General features: G+C 34.4%; 1 protein-coding gene across 2 annotated transcripts; it reads left to right on the plus strand.

Annotated features, from left to right (window-relative positions):
* Positions 1-177: 177 nt before the first annotated feature.
* On the plus strand, positions 178-7,415 carry LOC108980342 (ubiquitin carboxyl-terminal hydrolase 27). Of its 2 annotated transcripts, XM_018951228.2 has the most exons (11): positions 178-291; positions 450-761; positions 1,072-1,198; positions 1,653-1,753; positions 1,833-2,063; positions 2,440-2,508; positions 2,615-2,743; positions 2,942-3,079; positions 5,763-5,825; positions 6,109-6,444; positions 6,798-7,415. In XM_018951228.2, the coding sequence occupies exons 2-11, from the start codon at positions 489-491 to the stop codon at positions 7,053-7,055; spliced, it is 1,725 nt and encodes a 574-aa protein (XP_018806773.1). In that variant the 5' UTR covers positions 178-291; positions 450-488; the 3' UTR covers positions 7,056-7,415. The 2 variants fall into 2 exon arrangements, with proteins under 2 accessions (XP_018806773.1, XP_018806774.1); XM_018951229.2 differs by lacking the exon at positions 5,763-5,825 and having other exon boundaries at positions 236-761.
* The last annotated feature ends 11,935 nt before the right edge of the window (positions 7,416-19,350 follow it).

A 19,350-nucleotide genomic window follows, 5' to 3' on the forward strand; every position in this document is an offset into this window, starting at 1 on the left:
TAAAACAAAATATACTTAAAAATACATTATTCAAACTTCTCATATTAAACTCTAAATTTTACAGAATTAGCTGAAAATACAATTAAAATTCTTTTCTTTTTTTTAAATAATTATAAAATTAGGTAAATTTCCGTTTTCCAAACATATGCTAGACCATGGGCCGTAAATGTTGGGCCGAAAACCACATTCGTTGGGTGCAGGATTGCCTCTTGCTTGCCATGAAGTACAGAGAGCAGAAAATCTTCCGAGGGTTTTTTTCGAGAGGAGAGAACCCGCGAAGGCGCGAACTAAGTCTGTTACTACTCATTTTCTCCATTTTATACTTGAATTCGTTCCCTTAAGCTCGAAATTCTGTGTCTCTCTTTTTGTTAATTCGCTAATCGTCTCTCTCTTAAGTTTTCCTTCCGGTCTCGCTGCTCTCTGATTGATTGTGTTTATACGTTTACCAGACTCAAAGACAAATAAACTGACATATTTGGTCAAATAGAATGAGAATTGAAGGAGGCGTAAACCTAAATACAATACTAAGAATTCTCAGACATGGGTTTAGGACTTTGTCATATGTCAACTGGGTTTCAGCTTCTGGGTTTCAAGTTGCTGCTCTTTTGGGTGTTGTTGGTTTGATCTTGGCTATAAGAGACGGTAAAGCGGGCGATTTGAGTAGCTTATTTTCCGAGAGAACGAGTCGTACGGAGAAGTTGCGGTTGGTTCCCGGGTTGCAAAATCTTGGCAATAATTGTTTTCTCAATGTAATTTTGCAGGTATGGTTACTTCAAATATTGGGTTTTTTTTTTTTGCTTCCATTATGTTTAGTTGCTATAAAAAAATTGGAAGGGAGAAGAGAAAAACGAAAAGGAAAACAAGAGAGAGAGAGAGATTTTATTTTATTGTAATTTCTAGTTTCTACTTGGTCTTCGTAAAGAAAAAATTTAAGAGATTCTACGTTATTTTTTCCTTATTTTTGAAGTTTTATTTCCAAGTATCGAACTGCGTGTAATTGTTCTTTATCTGTTGGATGAGCCAAAATAATATATTCTTCTTGTTCGGTTTCTGAATCTGGGACATTTTCAGGCTCTGGCCAGTTGTTTATACTTCCAACCTTTTCTTCAAAAGGTTATAGAGGAATGTGAATTATTGGAGGATGAAGGACAAGTTGCAAGCTTGCCGCTTACAGCTTCTTTGGCTACTTTATTAGAAGGTAACAATTAGTACTGTGAATTATCTGAATCGTGCTCAAGCGTTCCCCTTCAATCTGCAATCCACGGATCCAATAATTTTGACCTCAAACTTTTTGGCTTTCTGATTAAGTGTACCCTATAATTCTCTTCTTGATTTGCGAATATATATATGTGCGTGCGTGCGTGTGTTCCAGTTAGACTATTCCAATTCAGCTCTGATTCCTGGATTACCGTACCGTGAAATATGTTGCTTCATGATGATGACGGTTATGTTAGTTTCTCAATCAACTTTATTTTTTTATTTTTGCAAACATTTCAGTTATTTTTCAGGAATGAGTCTTCAATCCCTGATTACTAAGACACTAAACTTAAACTATCTCTTCACTTTGAGTTTGTTATTGAAGAATTGTATTGTTGCATTAACAAAAGCGACTTGTAGGTCTAACTTAAGTAGTGAATGGTCCATATCTGCAGAATTATGTGAAGTTGGTGGAGGAAGAGTTGTTTTGAGTCCACGTAAACTGATGATGGCCATGGCTCATTATATTCCAAATTTTAACCTGACAACTCAGCAGGTGCAGTAGTGCCTTTTGAATGCTTTAACAACTTTAGTGCATTATCCTAAGCCTAATTTTTTATTTCATGTCTCTGTAGGATGCAGCAGAAGCTTTTCTTCATCTTTTGTCCTCTCTAAGAGAAGAATTTTCAGATTGTTATCTTCCAAATCAATGTTCTCTAGTTGATGTTTCTGCTTCCAGTCGTAGGATTCTCATCCCAAAGATGAGGGAGGATCGGTCTGAGCAGGAAAGATGGCAGCAGCACTTCCTTGGACCATTTGATGGAATTCTTGGTAGCATATTAACTTGTCAAAGCTGTTCATCTCAGGTTCACGTGGCTTAAATAAATAATAAGTCTAAAATGGCTTTAGTTTTTGAAGGCTCATTTGATTTGCATTTCTCTCTCAATTTTGCATGGATCAGCAAAATGTGTAATGACATCTGCTAGTCTTGGGATTGCTATTTTATCCTACCAACTACTTTGTGTGTCCATGAAATAGAAACTTGTAATAACTTTAACCTGTACGCCTGTCTGATTTTCTTTGATTTGTTCAGGAATTTGTTATCTCACTGTCTATATTGAATCTATATATGTGATTATCCTAATGACACTCTAATTAGACCTTTCTCCTTGCTCTTTCTCCCAATTTCCATTTCATGACTTTATGCATGTGTTTTATACTTTTCTTTCGTTAATTTTGCAGATCTCATTGAGTTTTGAATCTTTTCATAGCTTGCCTCTGTCACCGGTGTTTGCTAATGGGGCCACCATTGTATGTTCAATGAAGATTTTACTATTTTACCTCGTGCATGTTTAAGCCATCTCTTGCATTTCCGTCCTCATGGTCATTTTTTTTTTCTATAACTGAGGTGCAACAGATGGTAGGATGTACTTTGGAGGATTGCCTGAAGCAGTTCATCATTGCCGAACACATCGAGAATTATCACTGCAGCCACTGTTGGCATGTGGCTGGGATAAAGTATTTGTCCTCTATAGAGGCAAATGAGGTAATTTCTTTATGTGAGTAGGCTTGGTGCTTTTGGCTAACCCATTGTCCTGTTTATTTTTTATCACCATGATTATTTACTGCCTTTGATTACTTCTATGCTGGTATTAGCGTAGATTTAAGGCCTTTTTGACCTTTTTACTTGAAGCAATTGACTGCTGTTTTTCTATTTTGGGGTTCTTGTGCATTTGTTGCCCAGACTGAGATTGAAAAACTTCGGAGATGTAGTGAGCAAGAAAACTGTGACTGTCGAAGACTTCTTCATCTAGCAACACTACCGTGGTCAAACAAGTTTTCATATACGCTAAAGCAATTAAGCATTGCTCGTTGTCCAAAGGTACAATGCTCAACCCTCTTTTTTTGTAATGAAACCTAAGTACCTCCCTGCGTCAAGTTTACATGGAAAGGGTTTCAGATGTGAACAAAAGTTGGGCATGGCTTTCTCTTAGGTAGTTGCTATGAGAATGTAGGAACAACCTGGCAGAAAGTCACTACACCTTTCTAGGCCTGGGTTTTCATCAAGTTTTTATATCAAATCCTTTTTTGATAAGTAAAAATATTATATATATCAATAAGAGTAATCAAGTACAATGGACGTATACAAGAAAACACCTAGCCCATACTATCTTGCCCCAAATGACCCAAAAAGCCCATAAAAATTAGAAATCTATCCAAAATATATCAAGCCCGAATTGGAATAGAACACACCTCTCCAACCCCCACCCCCCACCCTCCCATAAGACTAAGGGTACGTTTGGGTAAGGAAAAGTGTTGAGAAGTGTTGAGAATGTTTGTGAATAGTAGTGAAAAAGTAATGAAAAAGTAATAATAAAATATTGAATAGTAGTAAAAAGTAGGTGAAAAGTAATGAATAGTAGAAAAGTAGGTAAAAAGTAATAATAAAGTAAAGAATAATACTCTCACTTGCCAAACATACCCTAATACTCCACCCGAAACTCCCTCTACGAGGACATCTTCATGATGCCCTCCCTTAGCGTTGTAATTGATTGCCCAAGAAAGACGCTTTAACTCCCTGCTCTTCTAAAAACTTGATTTGGTTTCAGTGAGTGGCCCGCCTCTATCACAGTGAGTAGTGCTTTAAATAGGTCTTCACATCCTCTGTATGAAAGCTCACCATATGTTGAATCTCGTTAACCTTATGCATAACCAATCTGATGGTGAACCTGCTATGTTGTTTGTAGGAAGAGAAACCAAGGGAACAACATTATCCTCAGACATAGTTCCCAACTGCTCTCCCGACCTTAGACATTCCTCCTCACAAGGCACCAACGATAAACTCGTAATTTCCTCCTTGCAATATCCTGCATTCAAATCCCGAACCTCCTCAACAACTATATTGTTGCTGTCACCATTAGAGATTCCTTCACCTTCGGCATATGTGTCGTCGTTCCATCAACGAGAACATTGCTTGTAGGTGCTCACCCCCCGAAGACCCTTTATGTGCCACTTTTTCAGACCCTACTACTTCCTCAGGAAGCATGGAACAGGTAGGGGGAGCACTACCTTCTGTTATTCTATTTTCATCTTCTGAAAGAAGCTCGTTTGCTTTTTTCAAAGTACTCAAAACCCTGGAAGGACCCCCATCTTCAACTGAAAGTGAACCTTGGAAAAAGGTACCAACCCTAATTGCAACTGGTGACTGAGGGCAGTCAGACGGCAAACTGGAGTGAATAGTGATGCCAGAGTCCGACGACCCTATATGTGACGGCGTCGAAGTGCCTTTTGCCGACGCACTTGAGGCCTTCAAACCCATAGGATCTACCCCCCGACCCCCTCATCCGTTTTCAACCAACCACTAAGGCTGTAAAAATAAACTGGAGAACTGGCCTGGACCGGTTGGTTCAGTCCAGTTCGGGACCCGTTCCTCCATTTTAAAAACCAGTCAACACCGGTCCGGTTCCGGTTTTAGGTTTTCCGGCACTGGACCGGTTCGTGTGTCTATATATATATTTAAGTAATTTTTAATATTATATATAATATTTTTATATTATATGTATATATGAAATAATGTTATATTATAATTTATAGCATAAAATTTAAATCTTAAAGATGAACATTTGTTTGATCATATGTTTTAAATATAAAGTATATATATTAATTACATTTTATGGCGTAATAAATTCTTGACATATTCTTTTTGATAAATACATTAGTAATACTAATACTAAAACTGGAAAACCGGACCGAACTGGACCGGAATTGGTAAAACCGGAAGTACCGGTTTAGGAGGGTAACCGGTGCGGTATCAGTTTTTGAAAATGCAAAATCGGTGTATATCGGTTTGATCCAAATATTTGTCCAAAACCGGACCAAACTGGACCAGTTACACCCGTACCAAACTGGACCCGTTACACCTGGGCCACCACCCAAACCCATGACCAGGTTCAACCCTTTATCCACATTAATCATAAGATCTCTCACATACTCCATAACTCTCGTCAATTGAGCTTTAACAGCCCACAAGACTCCCTCCATTTCTCCAACACTCGAACACTCGACCAAGGCAGCCATTCCCCAGCTCTTTATATCAAATCCTTGCTCCACACCTATGGAGCAATGTCTGCCTGCTAATATTTACATGGATGATTACTTTGCATGATGATATATGAGGGTACTTAGGAAACCAGGGTGATGATGGATGCCTTTTTCTACTCCTAAAAAAAATCCAGCTGTAAACGGCATATCAATATGCAACCAGACACGATTTCATTCAATAAAAACTGTAATAATCTGCATTGAAAAGCTAAATCCAAATCCAAATCCTAAACTTTGTTTTTTGCAACAAGCCGCCAGGGAAAACCTAAAATCTACTCGAAACATGTATTTTTCCTTCAAATTTGTTTACTAGGCCCAAATTGTTCTTCAAAAAGGTGGGCTTTTACTTTTAGTAATTGATTTGCATCTGTCCTGACATCCCCCCCTGTCCTTCTGGATGTGTGATTATATAATTTTATCTCCAAGGACATGTATCAACCTGAATCCTGATCATATACTTGCAGATTCTATGCATTCACCTAAAGCGTGTGTCAATAAATATGTTTGGAGAACCAATCAAACTTCAGGTGCTCGAGTTTCCTTGCTTCTGTTATGTTTGATCCTTAATTATCTCACTGTTTGAGACATACCATTTATTTTTACTGAACTTTCGAATAACTTTCTATTTTTATTGACATTTTATCCTTGCTTTTAGTTTTATGGTGCAGCTCTATCTATCTGCTCTTCTAATTTTCCCCTGTTTATTGACTATGTTGTCTTTGGTTCTTACAAACTTTTTGGAACAGTACAAATACATTCATTTCTGAAATTTATGTAAAGAAGTTCTAACTTTTCTACTGATGATTGTAGGGTCATATTTCTTTCCCCTTGATCTTGGACCTGTACCCATTCATGACAAGTGGGGTGGGAATAAGGAGCTGGGGAGAAAATTTTCAAAGAAAGCAAGTGAAGCTGCAGTGTGAAAAACTAAAATCTCTTCGCAATAATTTCAATATGCAATTCGATACGAGAATGGTTCATAATATTTATGGACAAATGAGAGATGTAAATTCAAAAGAATTTGTTTCCGATGAAGCTGAATGCACTTCAAATGTACAAGCTGTTCGAGGAGAAATCAATTTGGCTCAAACTGATGGATGCTCAGAATCTACGCCTACAATCATGCATAGGCAGTCTGATGACAGGGTAGGTTGGGTTTGCTGAAATATCTATGCATGGGCGTAATACTTGAATCTTGCGTTTTCCCTCACTGACACTAAAGAGTAATGACAAAGACACAGCCCTTTATTACAACTATTTTTCAACTCTGTTTTAAATGGAGTGTATTTTTGTAAAACAGAGTTATAACATTATTGTTATTTTAAAAAAATACCCTCAATTTAGAACTGAGTTGTAAAAATGATTGTGTCTTCATCATTACTCGACATGGGTGGCATATTTCTGTTGTTTGATGAAATTCAACCCTGCAAGGTCTGTTCTAGGCCAAAAGAAAAAAGCTCCATCAAAGTCTAGCCTTACTTAACAGTGTATTGGCGCAGGTGACAGTCGCTTCAGAAACTCATTTGTACCGGCTTGTTTCTGTTGTGGAGCACTTTGGAAGAGCCGGTAGTGGGCATTATACTGTTTACAGGTGTGTGAGCTCTGATTTACACAAGTTCGTTCCCGATGATCAATTTGAGCCTGCCTCGGCACGTTGGTTTTGTATTTCAGATTCTGATGTGCAGAGTGTCTCTGAAGAGGATGTTCTTGCTGCCGAGGCTAGCTTGCTCTTCTATGAAAAAATTGTCCGAGGCTAGAAAAATTGCATATATATATATATATGCATATATATGTTTGTTGTGAAACTTCCATTTTTATACCAGAAAGGCCGAATGATGCTGTTTCAATTGCAACTCCATATAGAAAAGACTCTTCAAGTTCAAGCTACCAAAGGCCGTTACAACTTACAAGAGGCATTAGCAACTTGGAGAGCCTAAAAAGTTGAAGGTGAAAACCAGAAGATTCCTAACTGGTAGGATTATTTTTATGTATTGTTAATGGGCCAGGAAAGATTGGTATATACCCAAACAAATGCACTAATGGATTTAGCATCTGGAAAGATGATGGGCCAGCTGGAAAGAGTTGGTATACAATCTGCTTTGAAATGGCGTCTAGAATCCGACTTGAATCCAAAGTTGGGTTTGAAGCTCTTAGTGATCAATCTTAAACCCCACATTTTCATGAATTAATGGCAATATTAATCATGCTTACACGTCAAGATTTTCAAGTTGCAAAACCTCCATTTGGATCTATTAATTGAAGGCAAAAGTTTCTAAATCCTTAGTTAGATGCATATATATATATATATATATATATATATATATATATATATAACTCTCTTTAGATTCCGTCAGCTTCATAAATGAGGGTTATTTTTATAAAATAACTTATAAAATTAGTAATATTGTTTTATAGAAATACCCTCAATTTAAAATATGGTTGTATAAAGAGTTTAAAAAAAGATTTTACTTGTATTTTTACTCTTTATATATGGGCGTAACATGCATTCAGGATCTACATCTGCTATCCCAATGGGCCGGGTCATTTAATTTGTGGAATAATCTGAATTTATGAATAAAATAAAGAAAAATGATCAACCAATCACAAATTAAGAATTAAGCCTCTAAGGTTTTTAACCTTTTGTTTATGTTCATAATTCTTCATAGTGGTTTGATTTATATAAATATATATACACATATATTATAATAGAGATCAAATATTTTAGCCACGAAAAGATTATATAAAAGTAAACTCACAAAGTGACGGGAGTCGATATGGTATACGTTAGATTGTAAAATTATTTTTATCTTAAAATATATCTAACAAATCACATGAAATTGCATTAATTTGTGAATTGACTTTTGTGCTGTCCCTTTGTGTCTATATCAATTCTCGTAATAATGTAAATAGTTTATGTTCACTATAGTACTGTGTATAATGACGGGTCTCGCAGCTCATGAGTATCTTATACACATCTTGATTTTAGGGTTTTTCAAGTGCCTATTTTTGGTCATCAATAAGCACTGTTTATATATATATATATATAGTACTAATTTATATGCGCAAGTACAAGCAAAATTAGGATTGCACCCTTCCTAAGATTAATGGAGGCGGCCAATTAATATATACATGTGATACTATATGAATGTGCATGCAAATCCTTAAATGCTTTTAATGGACCTCGCGGATCGTTTTCCATTCTAATTAGACGTAATATTGGAGCTTAATTGTGAATTGTCCAGTCCACTTTGAGATTGATTAATGTGCTAGCTAGCTGTATGGCCTGCCTATATAAAAATTACATGCAAGCTAGCTAGCTAGCTGCTTGCTGGAATCTCCTTCGATCAATGATAATTATATCGATTCTCCCTGATGATAAACATGCTTTGGTGATGGTAGCAAGGAGAGAGCTTCTTTGGATTCGTCTCAATATATTATATGGTGCCTTTCGTTTGAGAGATCGATACTATATATATTATATCATGGTCCAAGCGTCTGTGATATCATGACGATGCACGTACGTACGATGGTTTAATTAATTCCATATAATATTATTGCTGCTGCTGCAACGTTAGCAGGATTTTGCAAGTTTTTATTCATGTGTTGGTTATTCAATAAAATATATATATGACCAGTTGGGTAATAGTATTAATTTTATATATTATCAATCATCGGTCCATTTTATTCATCGCGACACTGCTAGCTAGCTAGCTTAATTATATATACATACAAATTATTACTAATTAACAAATCCGTGTACAAATCCATACGTTGTGGCATGCAACATGTATAGTAATTTACCTTTCGATCGTGAACCCTAGCTAGTAATTTACAAAAGGTACTCCATATATATATAGACCATATATATATATATATATAAGTACGATATCTAGTGTGCATGTTTCCCGTTTACATTTTTACATGCAAGCCATTTTTTTTTCTTTAAATTGGAAGTTTTCATTTCTCCATGAACTATATATATATATATATATAGACTTACTTATGCGTACAAACTGCAATATATAGGAAAAATAAGCAGTTTATTAATAAATCGAAGATTGTTGAACGATATTTAATAATTAATTGCAGTTTAGTTATGTATTGGAGGCTTCCTTCTTGCCGGTGTGTAATCCGCAGCGGCCACTAAATCATCGCTGTCTGCAGCCCTATCTTCTTTTGGTGAAAACTTATCAACATGCAGGCTCGTCTGAGATTCATGGCTTGTAGTACTGATCACCCGTAAACTGCGTGCTGCTACCAAAACAAGTATTTAAGAATAAAAAATATATATATATATATATAGTTTTAAAGTTGAGATTTAATTAATTGGATAGGGATCAGAAGAGATTACCTCTGGCTCCAACAGAGAAAAAGCAAAGCAGCATAAAAGCAACAAGAACAAGCTGGCGTTTGCATGGAACTGCAGCCATCTTAATTAAACTATATTTTTTAACAATATTCAATCTCTAATTTTTTTTTTGGTATGGAGCCTCTTTGATCATTTTACCTCCTTATATAGACACGCAAACTTGTACTTATTTACCTAGACACTTGGAGGCCAGAGTTGCGTATTGGGATATGTGCGTGACTAATATGGTGATGATCTAACAAGAGTTCACTTCAGTGTCTCCTTCTGTCTAGCCTGAAAACGATGGCATCGTGGTGCTTAGAAAACAGGTTGCATCAAAGACAAGAAATGCAGGAGCTAGCTGTTTGCATACTATAACCAGTTTGAGGCCAGGGTTCTGACTTTGTCTCCCCTTGAAAGGTGCATATTTTGTTTGTATTCCTTTTCTTCTTCTATTAGTCGACAATTGTAGTTAAAAAGTACTAGTCCTTATAATTAATTCCAATGTCGCTAAACCAGGGTGGGATGGGGGGCTCTTGGTTTGGTAATCATGTTTCTTCCATCAACTGACTTAATTTTTATTCTTATGATGAACATGCTCTCATTGGCTTTGATGCACGATATATATATATATATATATATTTCTATATTAAGCTCATCCTCCCTAACCCTAATTAGAACACAAGAACTACATGCATGATGCAATTGATTTGAAGTAAAGGACCTGATAAAATGCTAGGCCGGTTTAACCCTTTAGATTAATTCACTTCATGAGGCTATTAATCAGTCATTGAAGCTAGAAGTTGTAACTTGGGAACAGAGTGCTTCAGACGTACCAGAGCTGTGGGACTCCCTTTATACCTATTCTCCGGCCAGCCCGAAGCAGTATTCATAACCCTGTACTGCCAAGCACATGGCAATAAATTACCCTTGCTAGCTAGCTCCTTACACAAAAGCATGATATATACATATACATATACATACGCACACACACACACACATATATATATATATATATTATCATGTTTGTATATGCATGTAACTAGCTATAGCGCTAGCGAATGCCTAATAGCAGGAAGGCATGGTAAAAATTAAATGTACTCCGGGTCAGAAGAATTGCAATGGTGCGGCCGGCCAGTACTACAACAATCTGCCCAGTACTCTTGACATTGATTTCTTAATTATTGCATTATTTAATCATGCATGCAGCAGGTTCAACTAATGATCATTCAACAAACCATGCATTAATGAACGGAGGGAGAAAACCCGACACAAGTGGGACTACAATCCTTTTCAGATAAGGCGATCCATACTGTTATGTACAAAAATCACGTGGGATGGGCGAAGGATCATCTGCTGTGTGGACCTGCGTTGTCCCTAAAATGCATACACTAAACATGGTTTATCTTGCTAAATAAGGCTTAAAGCTAAAGACAGAGAATTAGAGAAGAAACTAACGAAAAGGACGAAAATTACTGAAGGGATTTGACGTGGGAAAATGTTTCCCAGGAAGAAAATTAAGCCCGCATGTCGTCAAACGACTCAAACCTTTAATTTATCCCTTTGGCACATGCTTGCATGAACGTTTATTTTCCCAAAAGGCTTAGCCTCGTTTGTTGTTTTCGTAGATAAGATGTGATAAGAAGAGATGACTTAAAATTAAAATTAAAAATTGAATAAAATATTGTTAGAATATATTTTTTAATATTTTTTTTATTTTAAAATTTAAAAACATTAAATTATTTATTTTATTTTGTGTGAAAATTTGATAAAATTGTAACGATTAGATGATATGAGTTGGAAGGATTTGTAAAAACAAACGAGAGCATTTATTTGTCAATTTAATTTGTTCTTAGCTGATCAAAATATTTACTTCGTATTAGTTTCTCAATTATATGATCTTACTTTTATTTTGAACATGGAACTAACTCATCATGATTAATTCGTTAGAATAATATTAAGAAAAATTATGTGAATGAAATATAAATTTTTTCTTGTAATTAATTAGTACCGATCGTCCTTTTTTAAGAAATTAGATCACAATAGTGATGACTCTGTTTCTAATTCAAAAACAAAAGTGGTAATTAATTAAAATTAAAAGGGACATAATTAAGAGTAATAATTCTTGCAGTCCAAATTAATTTTACGCTTCACTATGTTTTTTTTGCATAATTCTACGACGGTACAGAGACAATGAACTATATATATATATATATATATATATATATATATATATCGTTTTGGGACTCCGAAATTATATACCATGCGCGCACCTTAAGTTCCTGATCGATCCAGTCCTTTTACACAGCTTGCTCAAGGCCAGCCACTTACTCAAAGAGTTGTACCGTATAATTTATTACATAATTTCCCGAGATATATTGAAACTCTTTCTATCATATATTAGATTTCTCTGACCTCATGTACAAGCAGATCATGATGATGATCTACTACTACTACTACTACAACAAGCAGATCTCAAAGATGCCTTTGAGGGGGGGTCGATCCTGCTGGTTGAGTGATTGGCTTAAAAGGTAAGCATAATTATGGTCTCATTCATATTCAAACTTCATCTCATGATCATATCTCTAGCGCCTATATATATATATATATAGCTAGCGCGCTAGTTGGGGTCAGGAGGTTTAGTGCGTAATTTCTTGATCAGTCAGCCATATATCATGGAGTACGTACGTGTACTTGGTTAATTAGCACTATAGGTACGAGCTGCCCATGCATGCTTTGTTTGCAGTCGAAATATGTGAATTTAAACAAGAAGCAGGCCGGATGTTAGGCTTGAAACATGATATTATATTGATCATGTACTTACTATGTTGTTGAGTGACCTGCTTTAATTTCCTGGCGTGTATCTAGGTCAACTTTCCATGAAAATAACTGACAGAAACTAAAGCTTTACTATAATATTATTCCTAGTACTGCATGCATGGTAGGGGCCTGGCTTGATTTTGCAATTGGACTTCCTTTTCTTTCTTTCTTTCTTTTTTTTTTTTTTGGTGGGGGGAGGGGAAAGGTGGGGGACGGATCTTCTATGAGATAAAGTACTGCTTAGTAATTATCATGTTTCTTTGAGATAATGTGTCACTTTAACTAACTTCTTGTATAATTGCCCCCGGAGTTAGTTAATTAACTATAAGAAAAATGATTAATATTTATGACTAATTATTTATAATAAAAATGAATAATATTATATATAGTTGCTAAGAAATTGACCCGACAACACATGCAGATGATCATGAAATTAAACGACCCGGCCCTCCCCCTCCTGCCACCATTAATCCATCATGTGTACGTTATTCGATCCGTTTAACTTTTTTTGTGCGTTTGATCTATAGATTATACCAAATTACCAATGGGTATCATGATCTACAATTAAATCACCCCTGCAAACTGATCGATCGATCGATCAAAGCAAATATTAATTCTGTTGAACTATATATACCGATATCGTCATCATCATATATCAACATATATATATATATGAATAGTCAGTAATTGGTTCGTTAGTACTTAGTTTAGGTCAATTAATTAGGAAATCCAAGCTTAATATATATATATTGGTGATGGGATCATGAATATCATAAGCTTTGGCATGATTTGTTATCTACTCGATCGGGTAATTGGAGTATTGACTATTGGTTTTGGATCATCAGGAATATATATATATATAGTCTGTCATTTACATATTAAGTACTATATCTATATATATATATATGGTGGTTCCGGTCCATGCATTTTGATTAAGAAGAATGATGTTTAATCTAGGATTTTATATATAGCAATAACAATTGTTTCATATGCTACAAGATCACTATAATTAGATACTAATTTAATTGATTAAACCGGCTTTAAGTACTACCATTTCAATCATTATATATTCTACTCATGCTTTCAAATTCCGACGTCTAACACGGCCTATTCTAATATTAGCACTCCCCTAAATATGGTAATTACTTTGTCGTCTCTTTTGATAACTTCTAGATCTCAACTTTATATATATATATATATATATATATATATATTCTAAGACTCTTACAAATTAAATTTATGCCAATACATGATGATGATATATATTACCCAGACATTAATATTTAAGTCTACCGCATATATATATTGTATATTAATATATAGTTTGCCTAATTTGCAACTGGAACTAGTGATCTTGTCATGATGCTTGCGCTAATACCTAAATATTGTTGTTTAAAAAATTCTAGGATTATTGAAGGCTAATTTATTAACATACAATCATTTTTACGTATTCTTTAAGCACTCTACTAATGTGATTGGCCAAATCAATTATTTTATATTAAAAAGAAATGATGCGCAAATCATATAATTAGTGGAGTGTACAAAAAAAATACGCAAAAATCACTACATATAAAATTTTTATATAATTAAAACCTTAAACTTTAGGATCGTAACAAAGTGCATATATATATGCTCTTAAAAAAAATACTGATGCTATCTATTTGCAGATGATCAGTAGTAGTAGTACCGCTATTTATAACTGCATGCCCTTAATTATAATTTGGGGGTACATACGTAATGATGATCAACCCATTTGTTGGCTGTGATATATAATTATTGATCGATCTAATTAATTACTCTATCTTCTTAGCAATAAACTAACAAATAATTTGCAGTTAATTGGACATTTTCGTCCAAAACTTAATTTCATTTCAAGTGGACGTAGCAGCTTTGATATTGCTCATTTTCTTGAGTACTGTGTTTTATTTTCAATTAAAAATGTAATCAATTAGTAGAACTAGCTAGTACGTCTACTAAACGATAAAATGACTCCAAAAGAGGAATAATATTGAAAGGAATATATATATATATCTATAGGGTTAAATAATACTAATTAATTAGATGTATTTTTTTTAATTATTCAATTTCTATATAGGATAAATTACGTACTAGTCTAAATTTATGTTTGAACTTAGTGTGAAATTATCAATTGTTCACAAATTAAAAGTTTAAACTGATTAGAAAGGGCCAGGGAGTGTGAGCCAAACTCCCCCTCAATAGGTAGACCCAATATGTAGAATATTTTAATTGATTAAGATAGAGTATATATAGAGTCAGGGTTCAGATTCAGAACTTCTACTCTTATACCATATAAAATCATAATTTATCATCAAAAGCTTAAGTTGATGTTAAGAGATAGATTTAATCATTTATATTTATCTTAACACTTAGAACCATTGCTTTATATATAATACTATATTAACTATCAAGTATCTTAAAAGCCTAGCTAGTTAGGCCTTTGTACTATTCAAGTTGCAGTTGAATGCACGCCTCAATTTCCTAAATTCAAAGTAGAGAGTGAGAGAGAGAGAACGACATATGGAAAGAGAAATGCCTGCATTCCTTCAAATTTTCCCCACCTAACAAGGAATAATTGAATTAATTAAGAACCTAGTTGCCATTGTTTTCTATCAAGTCATCCTTAAAGCTCGTATCAGAGTCTAAACTTTATTAATAAGTCAAGAAATTGTATTTTCATCATTGCATGCATTAAGTTTCTAAACGATGATCTCCAAGTGTATCAACGTTGACTTTTGTTGCTATCATTTGAAAAATATAACCTATAAATATATATATATATATTATATTGGTGCTCATAATGCAAATTACCGGTAACCATGATCATTAATTTAATTAGTTGCTTGATCAGTACGTACTAGCTTTCAGTGCTCATGTACAATAATGTAGTACTAATGCAAAAAGGTTTTCCATCAAAACAAGTAATTATTACTGACTTGCATGGGATTTTACCAGCTACTACGACTTCAACTTATTTAATAGCTGATCATCATGATCACACATGTACTAATTAGTTAATTAATTTCTATGCATATATGCATCTTTTAGATCTGCTAGTAGCTGTTATAAGTAGTACTGTATATATAGTTCAAACGCCAGTTAACACTGCTATAAATCATACGGTATATATATATATATAGATTGTCTTAGCACTGATTATTCGTAGCCGTAGTTGCATGCACATTGCACAAGCAACTGTCATTAATTACACTTATATCAACATCGATTGAGCTAGCCTCCAGCGCGACTTCAAAGGCGACGGTCCGATCAGATGGAGGCTAGAAAAAGAAATATTGATCATCCGTGATCAACTGAGTTAATTAGTACCTTCGTACTATATATATATGCATTCACTTAATTAATTTCCTATAGTAGAAATTTGAATTAAATTCAGTTAAAAAGAAGACCAATATTATATATATATATATATATATGTATGTATGTATTTTGAGAACTCAACATGATATATATGTATTTGTGACTAAACCAGCACGAAGTCGGAAGTACTTACAAATCAAGCATATTAAAGTCAATTTTTTTTTCCCTTTCAACGAAAATTACGTACTTCCGGCCATAAAGTACCAAACTTACACGCCTATTGACATTTGATCGATCCTAGCTAGGCACTGCTGGTGGCTGGTTATCTGTGTTTATGGCTTACATTTTTAGTAAACATAATTTCCAAAATTTTTCTATCCCGCCCTCGTGAACAAACGTATATACACCCAAAAACCTTAAAAGTGGTAGTAACTAAGTAGGAGCTAAACAGGCGGCCAATATATTTGCTCAACAAAAGATGGGTAAATCTGATCAGTTATGGATCGGAGGCTTCTTCTTTGTTGGAGTGTAATCCATAGCCAAGAGATCATCATCACTATCCCCAACCCCATCTTGCTTTGGTGTAGACAGATCTACGTAAACTTTGGGAGCTTGATCATTAGTAGCAGCTTGCAAACTCCGTGCTGCAGAAAAAAAAATATATATACGACCCAAAAGCAGTAAATTAATTAGCAAACTTGCTCTTTGGGATGTTGGTAGGAGTATCAGATGGACTATTATATATAATATAGCAAAGCATTTACCTCTAACCGTGATAGATGTGAAGCAAAGCAACACAAAAGCCACAAGAAGAAGGCCGCGCTTGCATGCAGACATCTTAGAGCGAGTCTTTTGATATATAATAAAATCAATCCCCTTTTCTGCATAGCATCTTCTCCTAGATCGATCTCTTATATAGGCAGAAAGAATAGTACTTGATACTTTCTAGCTAGCTAGATACTAAGAAATGTGATGTGGGTGAGTGTGACGTGCATGAATTTGTTGGTGCAATTTTTTTCTTGAAAAGAATGGTCTTGTGCAGGGTCAACATCATTGTGTTCTACTGTACCATGTTTTGCATGACAATGTTATCCCGTTGGGGGCTTATCACATTGTCTTCTAATGGAACTCGTACTTTTGCTTCTCAAATCTTTTTTGGAGGCATTAGCCTGGCATGCAGGAACTGCCGCACACAACATGAATTATCTACCGCGATCGGTTCCTGCTGATGATCAGTATTCCAAAAAGAAGCTCGATCGCGACTAGTACCTTGCATTTTTCTGTTTAGATTAGCTAGGATAGACGTTAAAAATAAGGAACAGTACTAAACATATAATTCAATTAGCAAGATTCACGGGGCCTACTTCACACCTAATTCCCCATCCATCTGGCATCAATGGCTCAGATATCTTCATTCATCAAACGTTGCAACAGACCTCTAGCTTAAGAAGAAGTATTTCTGCAGAGTACTTCTGCTATATATCACAGTATAATTGATCATGGCATGCATATATATAATATATATGCCTTTAGCCTTTTCATGTATGATGTATTTATATCATTCTTGTTTGATTAATCATATATGGAGGGAGATCATTATCTATCTCGATCTAGACTGGTGGGGCTACAATATTAATCTCTTTGGTACGTTGATCGCGATTATGGTAATGTACGAAAATCACATGGAACGCACAGGCCGGTGATTATCTAATCAGTACTGGCCCTGTCTTGCATGTCGTCCCTACTTGCACAGACATTTAAAATGATTGATTTATACAAAAGGGCTCGATTTTAAACGTTTGCTAGAAAGAACTACCTCATAAGATATTACTCCTTTTAGAAATATGGTTCTAAGCTTTATTTACTTCGAATTTTGTTCTAAGCTTTTTTGAAGTATGAAAACTTTTTCTTATTAATCATTATTCACTACCTCAAACTCCATAAAAACACATCCATATTCTATTTGTATATATATATAATGTTAATTTATAATTATATATATTTCCCCTTAAATTTTTACTTTGAAATAAGAAGTTAAGGTGGGCCTTCGAAGCCATCAAAAGAACTTTTTAGTTTTGCACTCTTATAATAATTCGAATCCCAAGGCATTATAGTACAATCCTTTTATATATGTTTGGAGGGCCACATGTCGACCCAGTGTTTTTGATTCATGAACCATACGTACATAGTGACTTTCTGAAGTAAAGGGAAAAGGTAGATCATGTCTTAGACAATTCTTCTGATCAGCCTTTAATTAATTTTCTTTTGTTTGGGTCTTGCGGCGTTTTTTTCGATAATTATGTTTACATGTCGCCCATAATTTGTGTAGGTTACGTGATAGAAAACTTTCTGAGAATACCAAATCCGAGTACGTACGTACGCATGACACATGATACATACATATATATATATATATATATAATATATAATTATCATATGTGCAAGTATTCCAAAACATACTTTAAATTTTTCAACACAAAAAATTATATAAAAATAAATTTATAAACTGACATAATTTAATATAGTAGGTTGAAATGTTCTAAAACATATAATATTATATATGCACTAGTGTTCCAAAACATACTTGAATTTCTTGACATAATAAAAGTGAAGTAATTACTTCAAATAATTAGGCACCTTTATATATTGAGAAATACTTAGACATAAAAGGATTACAAAAAAATAAATTTATAAATTGATGTGCCTTAATGTTATACGTTAGATTGTAAAATTATTTTTATTGTAAATAACGGATCACATAAATTAACTATGTCAGTTTGTAAATTTATTTTTATATAATATTTTTATATATATATATATCTGTAATACTTCTCTTAATATATAAGAGTGGCGTAATGGGAAGATCAAGAATAACACAATAGGAGTACTCATGTCGACACATCTCAACATGAACTATTTCCATCGACGGAGACCGAGAATCTTCCTATATAGCTTATGGAATTACATTTGATCTGTCTCCTTTTCTTTGTGAGTGCGTGCACTGAGATCAGAAGAGAGAGCCAAGCTCTCGTCTCCTGATGATCTCCTCTAGTTCTGATCTCATTCTCTTTAATTTGTCCCCTCCCTTTACCGCTAATATATTTATTTTCTATAGATCATTTAATGTTCTCTTATATATTTTTTCTCCATATACTGAAAGCTAGATTGGTTGCCTTTTCTCCATATATTGAAAGCATGCAGTGCATCGTTGGCTTGATCCTGATCAGCCTTTGATCAACATCATCCTGCAATTAGAATTTCCATTACACCTATCGAATGTAATGAATAGAATTTCCATTTTTAATGGCAGGAGTTTGGAATATCATTGATGATCTGCGTATTTTAAATTTCTCTAATTACTTAATTTCTCAATTCAACTATTTTTCACGAATGAGTACTAATTGTAGCTAGCTCTTAATTTATAACAACTGAGATCACAAAGTGATTTATCATCTTAATTATTCACTTTATTTTAGCAACAAATTGCAGAAAGGTTATTGAGTTTTTAAAAGTAGATCGAATATTGAAAATTCTTAGCATAGCAAGAA

This window comes from Juglans regia, chromosome 1 (assembly GCF_001411555.2).
Source record: "Juglans regia cultivar Chandler chromosome 1, Walnut 2.0, whole genome shotgun sequence".
NCBI classification, from domain to species: Eukaryota; Viridiplantae; Streptophyta; class Magnoliopsida; order Fagales; family Juglandaceae; genus Juglans; species Juglans regia.

Coding starts and splice junctions, on each gene's coding strand:
- LOC108980342 (XM_018951228.2), top strand. CDS start 489: ATGAGAATTGAAGGAGGCGTAAACCTAAATACAATACTAAGAATTCTC. Junction 2,744..2,941: donor CCTCTATAGAGGCAAATGAG/GTAATTTCTTTA, acceptor TTTGTTGCCCAG/ACTGAGATTGAAAAACTTCG. Junction 5,826..6,108: donor GAGAACCAATCAAACTTCAG/GTGCTCGAGTTT, acceptor TGATGATTGTAG/GGTCATATTTCTTTCCCCTT.